General features: G+C 34.5%; 1 protein-coding gene across 10 annotated transcripts in view; it reads right to left on the reverse strand.

Moving 5' to 3' along the window:
• AKAP9 (A-kinase anchoring protein 9) overlaps window positions 1–16100 on the reverse strand; it is a 123590-nt gene that overhangs the window by 75864 nt on the left and 31626 nt on the right. For 5 of the 10 annotated variants that reach the window (XM_049797984.1, XM_049797980.1, XM_049797982.1 and 2 more), the window contains 5 exons: window positions 12223–12267; window positions 4626–4679; window positions 4019–4189; window positions 1336–1491; window positions 194–391 (listed from right to left, as the gene is read on the reverse strand). In XM_049797984.1, the coding sequence (XP_049653941.1) occupies window positions 194–391; window positions 1336–1491; window positions 4019–4189; window positions 4626–4679; window positions 12223–12267 (624 nt within the window). Of the gene's footprint in view, window positions 1–193; window positions 392–1335; window positions 1492–3609; window positions 3779–4018; window positions 4595–4625; window positions 4680–12222; window positions 12268–16100 lie in introns of those variants that run through there. The other 5 variants (XM_049797983.1, XM_049797985.1, XM_049797987.1 and 2 more) reach the window with 5 other exon arrangements.

Raw genomic sequence — 16100 nt, forward strand, 5'->3', positions numbered from 1 at the left:
ATTTCAGCTTGAAATTATACACATATTATGTGTTAGTTAAGAGAAGCAGTCTTAAAAACTTAAAATCTTTGTATGCATTATATGCAGCACACTCATAATCTGTGCTTTGGCGTTTATATTTCAAAGGAGCTACCAAATCCTGGAAAGAAAAAAAAGAGATTAGAAAACAGATCTTTCTTAGTAAGGAACATACCATTTCATACATTATGATTTTGTCTTGAAGACATGTAATTTGCACTTCAAATTCTTCATTCTTTTTTTGATAATTCTTCAGCAGACTTTCTTGTTCTTCTAGCTGTTGCTGATGTGAAAGTATCTGTTGCTTTGCTTGCAATAAATCAGCAGCTGTGCAACTATGGCTGGTGTTCCTTAGGGCTTCACTTGCCTGCAACTTGAATGTTAAAAAAGATAAAACCTAAAATACATCAAGTTTTTCAGAAACAGCCTGCACTATGTACAGAGTTATCTTTACTTTCTTCTTCCACATCACAAGCCCAAAGACTATCGCAAAATTTTATAAGTTCTTTCAGGAGGAACTGAAATATCCTTATTCTTTTGCAATAGCCAACCAATAAAATTATTTAATATTGTTTTACGGTGAGCTAGCACAAGACAACACTGTCTCAGAAACATTTCTAAGTAGTAAAATGAACTAGTTGTAATTACTGTCCCCCCCCCCAAATTTTTAATACTAAAAACTCAGGCTTCAGAATATAATCCCCTTGAAGCTCAAAAAAACTGTATTAAGTGCTTAAACAGCACAAAGCACAACAGCACAACAGCACAACAGCACAGAATACTACAATATTCAATTGCAACACTGTAAACTGTAGTCATGCAGATTAACAGAGCATCCATGGCACCTCAATCACCAGTGCTTTTTAGAACAAATGCTTCTCTGAAGCTTAAAGAGAGGCAGGTTTTACCCAAAAATACAGGAAGGACTGGAGCATGAAATGGTGGCCCACCAAAGCTGATGGCTGGTTGTTTTGACTTCAAAGAGAACAGGTTGGATTTCTGCCCAAAGCTCTGATAACTAATTACACAAGTGTTCTTCCCTAAGATAACTGCCATCATCCAGTATTTATCAGAAGCTATTACCACATACTAGGAAAGAAAACAGACTAATCTTTATTATTTTATAGTGAATTAGTATAATAAACCACGTACTGTAATGACAACTGTAGGATGGGTAAAGTGACTGCTGATCTATACTGAGACCAATTCTTCAAAAATGCACAAAAATTTCTGTGTTTCTGCAGGAAGTAGCCATTTATGGAGCCTCCAAAGAGACACCAATTTTCAAACCCAAATATTGGTAGCACTGTAACTTACATGCTGAAACTGAATTTGCAGTTTTTGACTTTGTTCAGTAAGCTCTAAGAACTCCCTCATAGTTTCATCCTTTTCCTTCCGTGCCTGCTGTAGGTTAGTAGTGAGTTGAGTGATAATGTCATCTCTTTTTTTGATAGCAGCTTCAAATTCTTGCAGCTACAAAAGAAAAAATTTAAACTATTAGTGCACTTCAAAGCCACAGACAAAAAAATTACTAGCTTATTCTAGTTAAGTAGGAATACATCATCCCTAACTTCTCCAATTAAAAGATGTCACATAGACCTACTGGAGCATTTATGTTTTCGCTAACTCTATTTGTAAATAGTTCAGACAGTCTTCCCCCCCCCCCCCCCCCCCCCTTCATTTAACAATATATGACCTCTCCATAAAATGTATTTATCAAAGAACAAAATCTGAACCTTTAAGAACGTTAATTAGTTAAATATATAACTTGCTTTTAAACTAAAAAGCATGGCCACATAAACAAACCATCATAAAGGAAGCCAGAGTATCTACTTAGAGTGTTTCAGCAATTTTGTACAACTACTCATGTCTACACACTTTTCCCACAATAAATGCAAGTTATATCATCTCTCACTGAAAGTGCAATAAATTGCATTCATTGTACTAACAGCATATAATAGACAGCATGCAGTATCCTACATTGTGAACCCAGAGAAATTATTTGTAACTACATTAGAAAATCAGCTTAAGCTGCAAAACTGATAGTGTATTTTATAGATGAATCTTTTGTAATTTCTAATGAAGAAGAAATTATAAATGTACAGAAAAAAATCCTTTGCAAGTGTTTCATTTTTTTTGTAGGATTACACTCAGGCAGTCAGAAAGTCTACAATATGGGACTATTTTCATGTGCAATTATATAAATGGATGTGTTACTCACTTTAAAGTTACTTTGTCAGTTTGAACTCATTTAAGGCTAGTGGAAGCTTCACCTCTGCATATTGCACATTTCTTAAACCATCAGTCACCTTCTGTAACTGTTTTGTTTACGGTGCTCCCAAAAAGAAGCTTCTCCAGGTTATATGCTGAGTCTTGAAGTTAAAATTATAATGCTTCCAGAAAAAGTTTACTGATTTAGAGGATAGGGACGTTATTCAGTGGGATATAAAAAACAAAAGTCTCTTAAACAAGCCAAACTATGCAAAGCATTTGAGGAAATTCTTTTAAGGTTCTTTTCAGAACACTGCAGTGAACTCCTACTTTAAAAGCACAGACCTAGTGGAAATACTAGATGTTTGTTATAATAGAGAAAATTAGGAACAGATCAGACACTTCAGTGTGTCATATCTTTCCTTTTGCATCTGTTCAATAAAATTGAAGAAGTAAATTTATCTGTTATATGGTAGTTTTCAACTTTTTAAATTCAATATTTTTCTTTAACAAACAGGCAGAACTAAAGCATACAACATATCTGCTGCACTCCCCTTTTACAATTCTTTTGTTTCTTCTGAAAAATAAACCATATGTATTTCTCAACTGAGATATTACGCACTGTACCACTACCATACGAAAATATGCTGCAACTATTAAAATATTATTGTACCACAGCCTGTTTTGTTTTAATATATTTTTAATTTGTTTTAAAAATAGTAATCATAGCCATTTTTAAAATGCAAACATTTTCACTTTCAGGTTTTTCAGAAAAAACTAACAGTAGTCACAATTGTGAGAAACTAAAATTATGCTTATGTTCTTTATTATGCTGTAATTATGACTATTATGTTTAGCACAACAGATACAAAACATAGTAATTAGAAGCTAAGTTTGACTTAAAATGCAACACAGAGATTCATCAATGGACAAAGGAATGATAAACCACCTCCTCCAGGGCAACCACCTAAAGATCACTCTAGTATGGTGGAAAACATGACATCCATTTTCATAGATAAAATACAAATGAAAGCAGAAAAAATTATAACTGTACAATAACAATGAAGGTGAGAATGACTGAATATTGGAACAATTTTTGTATTCTACTTTGCAACAAATAGAAGAACACAATGATGTGACCTGGATCCAAATTAAAAGAGAGAGATAAGACATCAAGCACGACAAAGCACTGACTTCAGTGCATTGCACCACTTGCTTAAACTGGAAGAATATTCTTTACTTTAAAAGCCAACTTCAAATTTTAATGGTATTTCTAAAATAAGAAATACTTCCCTGTAATCCCAATTTATTAGATGTTTATTAAAACATTCTGACATAGTTGCCTTGTATTGCAGACTGGGAAGTCTGACATACAAATACCTTTTTAGTTCAAGGATCAACTCAGTTATATCATTCCTTAGGAAGTGAAACCTGAGGGTTTTTGATCTTGGAGGAACAGGAAGGTATTAAAGAAATGCAGTCTTTGCACAACTAGAGAAGAATTAAGGCTTTTCTTGAAGAAAATTGTCTTTCCATTCCTGATTTGAAGTCACTGCAAAGAAGACTGGAATTTTAGTCACAAAATACAGAGAAAAAGGACACACAATGAAAATGCCATTCAAAGAAATAGAGCGCATGGTATGTGATTGAAAGAAATTACGTGTAATTCTGTATCACACGCTGACTGCATTCTGAACAGCTGCCATCAAGTGTGAACTCTTTCAGGTGACTCTCTGCATTTTTGCATGTAACCAAGTAGCAAGTAGAAAGCAACATAAGGTAATTATACCTGTTGCAATCCTTCTGTACCATATGCTGCCCTCATTTCTTCTAGCTCTCTGTTTAGCTCTTCAATCTCTTGTTGTTTCCCAGCCAATTCATTCTCCATCACCTCTAGCTGCGTGTGAGAGTGCTGCATTCCATGCTCAGAACAAATCTCTCCAACTCCAAATTCTTCTTCCTAAATCAATCCAAGTTCCTTAACATGCCATTTTTTTATGCTTTATCACAGTAAGTAAACTCAAATATCAAATTCTGTATCAAATGCCAGCTTAGAACATTAACATACAATACAGCATCGAAGATCTTATTGCCATGGTAACCTCCTTTGTTAGTATAATTCACACCTCAAAAGCACTGACATAAAGCATTTCTTCAAGTTCTGCTTTATAATCTTAGCCTTAATAGAAGTAGTAAATTGTTCTGCATTTCAAGTTTAATGACACACTATATTAATATATAACACTATATATATAACACTATATTTATAAATGCAGATGCAGAGCACAGCATGCAAAATAAAGTATTAGTCAGCAACATAGTTTTTGTTCAAAACAAATTGTTTGAGGTTTTTAGTATTCACCATTAGTATTACAATTCAATTTGCAATACTGTACCCTGATTAAGTCTGCAGGTATAGCTGTTCTTGTCACAAAACTGCAACCATTTACCTGTATAAAGACAATTTCTAAATACATTATTATTTGAAATAAGGCTTGATTTCTATTTTCCATTCATTTGAATCTTATGTGGTGTTTCCTGCAGATCTACGGGAATTTTTATGCTATAAAAACTTATTTCATTTGAAACACAAAATAGCTTTATATATAGTAAATTGCATCACAGTAACCATAGGTAACAGGTAAATCGCCCAAAACTGCAAAAAGAGATACTACGGTCTAAAAACAAAAACTATATTATGAATTTAAACATGTACAGAAAACAAAGGAATTCAGATTTAAAGATCAATGCAAAGCTTTATATTTTAAATGCTTAAAATGCAGTGCTGCTGCATTTCATATTATACATTTAATATTTCTATATAATACTAAACATAGTTTTGCTTTCTAAACAATATTTATACACCCCAAGATTTACTCTTTCTGAAAGTCACCAGTCTCTCGATAGTCGATTAAAGGCAGTATCATAGACTCATCCTCAGTTTGAAGGAATTTCTTAAAATTGAAATAGACCAGAAATTTTACATTTAACATAAGACATTTGAAAATAATCCTCTTTCACTCACCCAACACCGCAACCCCTTTCAGCTTCTATGAGAATTTTGGTTCTACAGACTGTGCAAACCTGTAACAACGAATCTCCAAAAGGCAAGCACAAGCCAAAGTAGCAGTTACAGGTTTAAAAAAAAAATCCAAATGAAAAGAACATGCTGGGTACTTGTGAGTAACCATAAAACTGACAGGCAGGCTCTTAAAACAGCAGATCAATCTTTTAAAATAAGCAAGCAAGAACAGCTGTGTTTCCCCTTAGAGCTGTTTATTATATCAGAGCCTAAAACAAAAATAATGGTATTAGAGATGGAAAGGCATCATAGCATTTCAGACCCAAATACTACATCTACATTAAAAAAAAGGTATACTGCTCAGACATCTGCCATAGTCTATATCAGGGCTTATTTACAAAGGACTGTCATGCCTGAGAAAATCAATAAGAACACTGTTATAAATGGGATCAATAGTCATTGAGTTTGAATTAAGAGAATGAATAAACCTGCATTAGACAAGAATTTGCAGAGCTGACACAGTGCCCTTTCAACTCCTGACTTCCTCAGTGAAAAAGATACCACAGTGAGATTACCACCTTATTTTAGGAGGAATAAAGAAAATTGCAGCAAACAGCAGTCCAGGCAACTCATAGAGACATTGCACATCATTTGTGTATTGCCAGATGTTCGCTCTGTATTCAGACATACAAGTGCCTACACAGTGCCTGGCACCAATTTCTTTATTCAGATTTTGGCACATGTCCCAGATTAATAACACTAGCAGTTTAATAGAAACTCTACTATGGAATACTTCTTTTAACTTCCATTTTATTTAGGCCTAATTGATAAAGATGTAGTGTATAATCCTTGTAAGCTACCACAGTGGACATGCTTCTCTTCCTGTGAATCATTTCTGTGTGTAACAATCAAAGACTCTTAGATGCTTTATGGAAAGACATAAAAGCCTTATCTCATTAGACGTTCCAGACTCCCTAGCAACTGAAATTTCTACAAAAGACCTTTTACTTATAAAAGGGATTTTGCTACACACATTCAGAACAACTGTCTGGAGCCTCAGAAATCCTTCCTCATTTCACAGGAGCCTAGCTCTTAGACAGCACAGAAGTGAACCACAACAACACGGTAGCCCGTGCTGTTTCTCATCTGATACCTCTTCCTTTCAAATGCCTTATGCCTTCTGGTAAAGTGCAAGCTGAAACATGACAAGATAGCAAACTGCCCTGTAATCTATGGAAAAAGCAGCTAGGTCCTACACTGATGGGGGCCTCATGAGCAGCGTGGCAACTTCCCGCATGACAGAAATTCTGCTGAGTCAGAGCAGACAGACAGTTGGGGCTGAGTTATTAGCTTCAAAATATCTTAGTTTAAGATTAATTTCTCACTCATCTGCAATATATGAAGGCTGTAGTCCAGATACGAACTTCAGCGTTAACAGATGTCTACACAAGGCCTACTGGACTTCTGTGTTTTGCCTCATGGCCCCAGCAGTTTACCTGCACAGAGATCTTCTGCAAGCCCATAAATACTATTGATGTACATCCTTATAATTTCTTCTTTTAAAGCTTTGCAGTTCACCTTTAACACTGACACGTCCTTATGCCTTAATACCTTATGATGTGCTCAGTTACATACCCCAGCAAACAATTGAACATTTAAAGAAATAATCAAACCACAGAGCATTTTAAGATAATGGAAGCAGGGAGTAACAAGAGCTCTGAAGACAACTGCATAAATAAATAACCACAAAGTAAGAAAAAATTAAATTTTACAGTACATTAGCTACCCAGGAGCAACTGTTTTGGTGAACGAAATATATGAAACAAGAGACAGTTATGGAAGTCCCTCAAAGGACGTTCTCTCTGATTTTTGTTCCTTGCTTGTATTTTCAAAATAATTCACGGAAACAGTATTTACTAATAAAAAGGAAAATATAATTTGTAGTCTATTGGCTAAAAATAAACATATCATTTATATTGCATCAGTAAATACATATGCTTAAGACAAAGGAATCTTCTTCCAGAGAAACACAAGAAAAACCAACTTCCATGACTGAATTAAGGCACTGATTCACAGCAATAGCCACCAGAGGTCAGGATTAAATTTATGAAATCACTGTATCCCTTTTAATGTTCCTTAGACCTTGGAAGACCTGAAATTTTACCTCCAAAACAGCAGTAATAATATATGATGTGTAACTGCTTATAATGTTAATGCCAGTATCACACAGATTTCCCTTTATAATTAGCAAATCCATGCTCAGCATAAATCAATACATACTGTTCAATCACTGAAAAATGTAGAAGATACCTTAATGCATGAAAAGAATATAACCTTTTACAGAAAGGCAAGCAGACTTCTGACTAAAAAAAAGTGCTTTGATTTGGTAGTAGAACCATGCAGAAGTATGTGGAATGGATTCACAATTTTAGCTCATGCTTTCTTTTACCCCCCCCCCCTTTTCTGTTACATTTTGGACATCTGATTCCTTCACAAAAATTAATACTTGGACCTCCCACACTGCTTGTCTTATGCAATGTTCTTAGCCTTTCCTCAGTTTTCTAGTTATGTCACAACTGACTACATGAAACTTCGCTAAAATTAGCAACTAGGGCAATTTGGGAAAATGAATTTCAGTTGTTTTGATGGGTTTTTTTAATACTCCATAAACAAAAACCATTTTCAGTTTGTGATGAAATTAATTACAATCATATAATATAACTAAGGTTAATAACTTCTGAAGGATAACAATTGATGGCTTTTTAAAATATCATGGCTTAATATACTTTTCTAATTACTAATAGCACCTAATGTAAGATTTCTTTACGTAGTGGTTAGGGTTGAGGTATAGAATTTCATTAACATTTCCAAAAAATCGCCGACTTTGTAGACTTCATATTAACCATCTTTTCAGAAGTACACTTTGCAAATGGGTAAGAGAGTCAATAAGAGGAAAAAACCAAATCAGGTGGAACAGTCTTTCAGTTATACTGTAAAACTGACATATGGAAAATATGTGGGGGCAAATTTACCTTACACAGTTATAAAAAACCAAAAAATTCTAACTGTTGGAAAAAGCCTAACTTCCCTTAGTTCTAAGTGTAGACCATAACCTTAAATAGCTAATCACCATTATAATTTAATTTAATACTATGCAGGTAGGTGTCATTCTTGCTCGAATTGAGTAATTTGTTACAAAAGGCAAGTTGGTCATAAGAAGGATTTATCAGTCTCCAGTTTGGCTACTACCTTTGATAGTGTAGGTATTTAGAGAGGTGACAGAACAAACTGGAAAAAAAAAAAAAAAGACTGTTATTTACAGTAAAATTCCTTCAAAACAAGAATTCTTATATAAACATTCACTGGTTCCTTCAACTTTGCTTAGACAACTGTATTGGCTTATAATTGGGTGTCTGTTAAGTCTCCTAAAGATGGAAATACTTATCACTGAATTTTCTCCAATTCCTCAAGAGAAGGGGCAGAAGAATTAAAAACATCTGACTTATTTTACCAACTACAACAAACAAATGACTTATGACCCATTTCACTTTGAAGCATGACAGCCTCAATTTCAACATGATTTCTGACCAAAAAAAACACTAAGAAAAATACAGATGTTCTTCTAATCAATGAAGGAAAAGATGGATCAACAGGCCTATGTTTCTACAAATGTGTGGTTTCTTAGCATTCCAAAAAGGATGTCAAGTATCTGAAAGAAAGGTAAGCTCAAGATTTCATACAACTTCATCATTACACTGTTACAGACAAAATTTAACTTATTCTCATCTTCTTCAACTGAAAAGGCTTCAGATCGCTTTATTTACAGGGTGGCCATGAATGTAAGTAGAACTTTTAATAATGAACGTAACATTACAGCTGATATGAAACATACTGAAAATTCAGTTCCTAAAATGTATGCATTCCTAAGCATGTTGCTTCCTCATTGCAGATACCAGACAACTGTAATGAACTGGAATTAAAAAGAGCTTATTAAGATAGCAACTCTCATCACTTGAGTTCGCTCTTCACCAGATCCAGTATCATGTTATTATACACAAGTTTTGTGTTGCCTACTTATGTCTTGGAAAATAACTCTCAGGGAGGTAAAAAGTCTTTTTGCAAGAATGAATACAAGAAGTGCCTAGAAATGCATCTGTCATTGCATTTTTGAGGAAATCTGCAATTCTGAGGAAAGCTGCAGGTTTTTAAAAGGTACATTCAGAAGGCAGTCTGGCTGTAATTCTGTTGTCTTTAGTATATGAAAAATTGGTCCCTAAAGTACTTTGTAGGCACCTACAGAAATCTTTGAAGAATGAAGCAGAGTGAAGTTAAAGGTTTAGATGTGAAAATTCATTTTAAAATGAGCTTTGAATTCAACTGATACTAACAACAAAATACTAAAAATCAGAACATATCGACAATTATCATGAGGCACTATGCCAGATCTTTTCTGTATTCTGTCTCCTTGTGCAAAGATGTGTTTTCTTGAGCTTCTGCAATCAGTCTCCAACACTGCTTCCTACAGTCTCAGAAGTGATCAAAATTTCTTAGTCATATTTCATGATATATGTAATATCTCTAACTTCTAAAAATACATGAACATCAATGCCACTGTCAACTGTTTTGACGGGTTCATTCTTCACATACTGCATGTTCCATTTAATAGTAATCACATACCATGGTGATGCACATTCTAAAAAGGTGCAGTAAGGTCACAGCAGTTGTTCGAAAGTGTATTTGCTACACTTTCAATGGCAAACTGTGTGCACATACTGCCCTATCATCTTAGCATACATAAAGCAAACTCAGATTCTTTTTGTTCTTTGCTACTTTAATTCCTTGGACAAAATACACCAGATTTTATCTATGAAAAACACTACATCTTTAAACTGATTTTCTTCCCCAGGTAGTGTTTGCTTCAAGCCCTTACACCTATCCCTCCACAAAAATATTTTTTCTTTCTTTCATTTACAGCACTCAAACAGCTGCACTGGAATCTTTGGTTCCAAAAGCACCAGTCTCAGATACTTTTTTTAAAAATTTGCATCACAAAACCCATGCCACAGAAACGATCATAACTGACCAGACCAAGGGTCCATATGGTTCCATATTCTGTATTTGAAAGTAGCCAATAATTAATGTAAGGGAACGTTTTCCCTGTACTCCCCAAGTGCCTTCTCCCAACACGCCGGAATAAAGTGAGGGTGTTCATAAACAAGGACAAGAGGAAGAAGTGGGAAAGAAAGGTGTCAAACTGGGGAACAGAGGGACAGGAAAAGAATTCAACTAAAAAACCTGAGATCAACTCTATGGAGGAAACTGTAACCGGGATTTGATGAGAGAAGTTGGAAAGAAAAACTACTGCTTTCATCTAGGACAAGCTGAGCTGAACATTAGGAGGACTGCAACATAAGAAGAGGGAATAAAGAAGAGGTTTTCAAGGAAGAGGGAGAAAAAATATTAAAAGACAGAAGGATAAATAATGCTTGGATGAAGTTGGAAAGGCTGGGAAAGAAACTGGACTTCGGAATGACTGAGGAAGGGAAAGGAATAATAGAAACAGGCTGAAAAGCTTGTAAGACTGAGCTAAGAAACCAAGCAAGGGGAAAAAGGGGATGGGTGAGGGAAGATGAAAAGATTGACAGAAGCTATTACAGAGAAGGGAAGAATTTACGAAAAACTAAGGGATAGAAAACAGACAGAGTTGGTCAAAAGAATAGGCTGGGAGAAGAAACAAGTGAAGACAAAGCATTTAAGTTGGGAAACAAAAGTCTTTCCAGTTTTTGGGGTATGTCTAGACTCCCCACTGTGTTAACGATTTTACTTTTGCACCATCCGATGCAACAGGTCAGGGACACATTGTCTGCCGTGTATATTCCCTTAGGCTTCACAATAAGCAGCTATAATAGTAGTACTGAACAAATAGTTATTCTAAGGCATAGTCACCATCTCTTACAAAAGGCTAAATCAATAGAGGAACAAAGTATTCCAAACCAAATTTACTTCAGCAATGGAGACTCATTTGATTACTTCATCCCTTCTTACTCATTGCCAAGTTTAAGATTCTGGGGTGTGTTTTGCAGAAGCGTTTAGCACAGAGATCTGCAAAACAAAACCCAGATTGTCACTACAGAAAGTGATTGTTTGAGACATGAAAAATTAGTTTTTTAAACTAGAAACAATATTTACTGTAGATATTCCATGGCTATTTCTTGCAAGCATGTTCTTGACCCACACTTACGCATGAGGTAGTTTACTCCTTACAAACATTAACAAACTGTTTTATTTGGCAAGACCAAAGTTTCATGTGTGCTACTACCCTTCGATGTGACAGAGGTGAGTAGTAGCTGCCAACGTGTGGTGGGTTGACCTTGGCCAGCAGCTAAGCCCCCCCCTCCGCAGTCAGTCACTCACTCCCCTACCAGTGGGATGAAGGAGAGAATCGACAGGGCAAAAGCAAAAAAAATTCATGGGTTGAGATAAAGACAGCTTAATAAGTGAAAGAAAACAAAACAAACCCCCCAAACAACAAGCGATGCAAAGGCAATCACTCACCACCTCCCACCAGCAGACTGATGCCTAGCCAGTCGCTGAGCAACAGCTGCTTTGGAACTCATTAAAACGTAATCAACTTACTAAATAGTTTCCCACAGAAAATTAGTAGAAATTATGCACAGCCACAACTCCAATGGCAACACGAAGCATTAATACAACCGTAATGATGACATTGTTACAACAGTTCATGTATCTACTACATTATTGATTATAGTAGCCATCCCATTATGTAGTTGACATAATGCCTGCTTTAATGGTACATTACTCATACCAGTAATGACATGCAACAGCTTTGTCTATAATATCACATCTGTTCTTTCTTTCCTTCTCTTTTTGAAAAACAATGCACAGCATTGCAGTAAACATGTAAAATAAAGTTGAAAGAAAAGTTAGGAAAAGCATTACTTCAGCCTTACCTCAGAACTGTAATCTTCTACTGTGGTGGAAATTTCACTTTCTGGCTAAAATAAAATATTAAAATATTTACATCATTTACAATGATGGCACTCTAAAAATATTAAACAAGACATTTTCCATCTGTTTCTGAGAATGTAGATAATATTTGAAAATATTAAGGTATCCATGAATTTGATTAGAATACATATAGCGAAGGCCACCTTCACTTCCTTGAAATCTCAGCTTTAAAAAAGAAAAAGTTACTTTGCTCTTCAACTATGATCTTGGAAACATTATAATTACATGACAAAGTCTTCTAATGAAAATATAACGTAGAGATAAAAAATAATATTTTGGAAATGTAACTTTTTTTTTTTTTTTTAAAGAAATAAGGAGTACCAAGAAAAGGACTTTTCTCTGATAGATTGATTTTACCTAATTAGGAATTTTGCTGGCTTAAGAACATCATCATGTACAGAATGCCATTTTCGTACACGCAGGACTTTTGACATTGACTAGAATTTTAAAACAAATACTCATCATCTCCTTCAGCTTCCATGGAAACCAAGGAAAGGTAAAAGTGATCAGGAAGAACAAGGACAAAGACTCAAAACTTGTGATCTAATGAATTAGAGCAATTAAAGGAACAAAGCCTTAACAAAGTGAGCATAAACATGCCATGGAAGATGCCTGAATTAAATATAGAGTATCCTGATGAACTACATACAATGTATCAGGTTTGAAAATCAAGACGTTAGTAGGAAACTATGCAAAATATTTAAATTATCTACATAAGGTGCACTATTGGGGAATAAGCAAGTACCCTTTTGAACTTGAAAAGTGTAATTTTGAGTTAAACCTGCTTTAGCAAAAATGAAATGTACGTAATAGGGCTTCTTCAAAATTCACTTAACTTTAGTCGGCCTTACATTAAATCAGTCTCCATTTTACACTGAATTCTGTCAGGCTTATTTTCAAAGGAACACAGTCAGGTTTGCATCAGTAGACATCAGGAAAATTTGGAACTGTCAACTGTGTTTCGTTTTGTATTTATTTTAAAAGAAATCTGCCACTTAGACCTACTGGAGCTCTGCAGTTTTTATAACCCCAAAATCATCAATTCTACATATTTTGAATTCAATATGTAGCTCCACAATGTAATTAACCTAAAAAAGGGCTATTATTTTATGTACAGAGCACATAAAACTAACTTAAAATATAAATGTGGAAGCTAAAATTCATACAGTGCGTATGATCTTAAAAATTAAAAAAGTCCACCTTAAAAATAACCCACAAACTGAAACAGAAATCAAAATTATGTTGTAAACCTACAGGGTGACAAAAGTGTTTCTGCCATGGAATACACAATTAGTACTTAATGACGTTTAATTTTTATATAAATATACATTTTATTCATATTATATATACTTATATACATGCATACACACACACAAATTTTACTTATATTTATATTTGTGTGTATATATATATATATATATGCATTTACACACACACACGTTCATTTCACATATCATTTGTAATCTATGTCCTTGGTCTAGGACAAAGTCCTCCAGAAGGAATAAAAACAGGGAAAACCACATTCTTACTTATTTTCATAATACAGATAACAAATGTATGGCCATATCCTCCCACAATTTTTCATGGTTTGTTCCAATTCAGAAGACTTCACAAAGAAAGATTAGAAGTATTCCTACAGAAGCTCAGAAGTATTCCTATAAATTTACATATTTAATTAGATCTAACGACTCTTGAAGTTCTTTATATGGTGCATGAAATACAGACACTTCTCAACATGCAAAAAACAAGGAAAAGTAGTGTGACTTCTTATATAGTTTTTCCTTGTAATGCTTTTGAATTATATAAACAGCCCCTTTTATAAGAAAGATGATAAATGAATGTTTAGATCCTGGGATAAGCTCAAACCTAGTAATCATAGTAAAAGGCCAAGAACTTGTAGATTGATGCTTAGGCTAGAGTGAGAAAATATGAATTCCCTAAGGAAAGTGATTACTGAAAATAATTCTCTACTTTTTTATGGTAATTTGGCCAGATATGAGATTTTTTTTTTTTAAATGTGTATTGCTTCTCCTTTCTGAATACCAATCTAAAGTAAAAAAAAAAAAAAAATAAATTTTTTTAAAACTTATCAAAAACCATATTAGTGCTCCATCAGTTTAAGTGTGCAGTATCTGTTAGCAGCATAAATAATCCTTCTAAAGTATTTCCTTCAATCCTGTATCTAGATAGTTTTTTGGCTGTTAAGACCAAGTATTTTTGGCAAGAGATTTATTGAAGATAAGCAAAGAAAGATGGCCAAATGAACACAAGTTAAATGGATCTGCCTTCTGTGCTAAGGGGTTCATCCAAACCCTGCTAAAAATCAGTTAGAAACACTTAAATCCTATGAGCTCACACATTAGACTCCAACACTGTAAGACTTAATGCTATTCTTTTACTGTCAGAATCAATAACATCACAAGTAGTCAACATTTTATGGGCACTCATATTGTCCTCCAAGCAGCTATGTTCTGTTCCTAAGACCTGACCAACCTTATTTAAAAATCCAGTTCCTTCTATTATTAAGCCATCCATTCCATATGCTTCATTTCTTTTATAGTCAATAGAAGTAATTAGGTTTTACACAACTCATCTGTCTGAACCACTGGGGTCCAGTTTAAAAGGAAATATTTCAAAAAATTCATATATATACACACAGTTAGCAACAACACAACATCTTTTGTCAGCATAATGCCAACAAAGCTATTCATCAGTTCGCTCAATATTTTATGGAATCTGAAATAGGTTTCTGTCACACTCTGACTTCAGGTTGTTAGTTTGCATGTATTCTACCACCCATGCCCCACAGCATTTTCTTGCTACAAACAGATGCTCTCTTCTGGCAAGATGTTTTAATTTTTTATTTAATATTTTCTTCACTGACAACGTAGTTCATAGTTGCCTATAAAGAGTCTCTGAGATGTCTGTTCAGTGTATTTTAAGTATCTCAATAAACTCTGCAGATAGTACCTTTAATGATAATGCTTAAGTATTCAGAAAATTAAAAACACTCATCTGTATACATTCTTCAGAAGAAATACTGCAAGATGATACAAAAAAAAGGGAGTAATCAGCCTGTGAAACACAGGAGGTCCATTTCAGAATAACTTGTTTCTGTATGCAGTTAAGCATTGCTCAGAAGTCACGTTCTTCAGCACTGGATGCCCAACATTATCACAGGATTCACAAAAGAACTCATATACGAAATTGGCCACAAGAACTGAAAAGTGATGTTTATGTTTCTTTAGAAAACTTTCATAGGTGACAATAAAACATTTTGCAAGAATGGACATCCAATACTAAACTACTCAAATTGCAATGGATGAGAGTATTAAAGGGTGAGAACCAAGACTGAGTATTCATGGAACAGAATTCCACCTGAAGTAAATTACTGACTTTTTAATGACCCTAGTGTAAACTGTTACAAAAATTTAACTACAAAATTCTGGACTCATTCCTGAACATGTATTAGCCAGCGGTAGAAGCAAAACCAAGTTATTTTATCGTGGCCAGTTTCACATGGGTCACTAGTGATCCAAAGACGATCAAACCTGAGTAAGACTAATTAAGAGGACCATGACTAGTAAGGGAGGCAAATCCCAGTCATGAAACCCTCTCTTTAGGTCATCCTGAACTTTATGGGCCTTTAATATTTGCAGAACATTCTGAAGTGCTATTCTTATACATTGCCTCACCATGTCTTTCTTAGTTCCTAATCCAGAACCCATTCAATTCAAAGAAATGTATTCTCTGGTAACTTATGACCCAAACCAATTGACTACAATCAGATTTAAATAGTGGAGATAAACCACTGCCAAAT

Source organism: Accipiter gentilis, chromosome 4 (assembly GCF_929443795.1).
Source record: "Accipiter gentilis chromosome 4, bAccGen1.1, whole genome shotgun sequence".
Lineage (NCBI taxonomy): Eukaryota > Metazoa > Chordata > Aves > Accipitriformes > Accipitridae > Astur > Astur gentilis.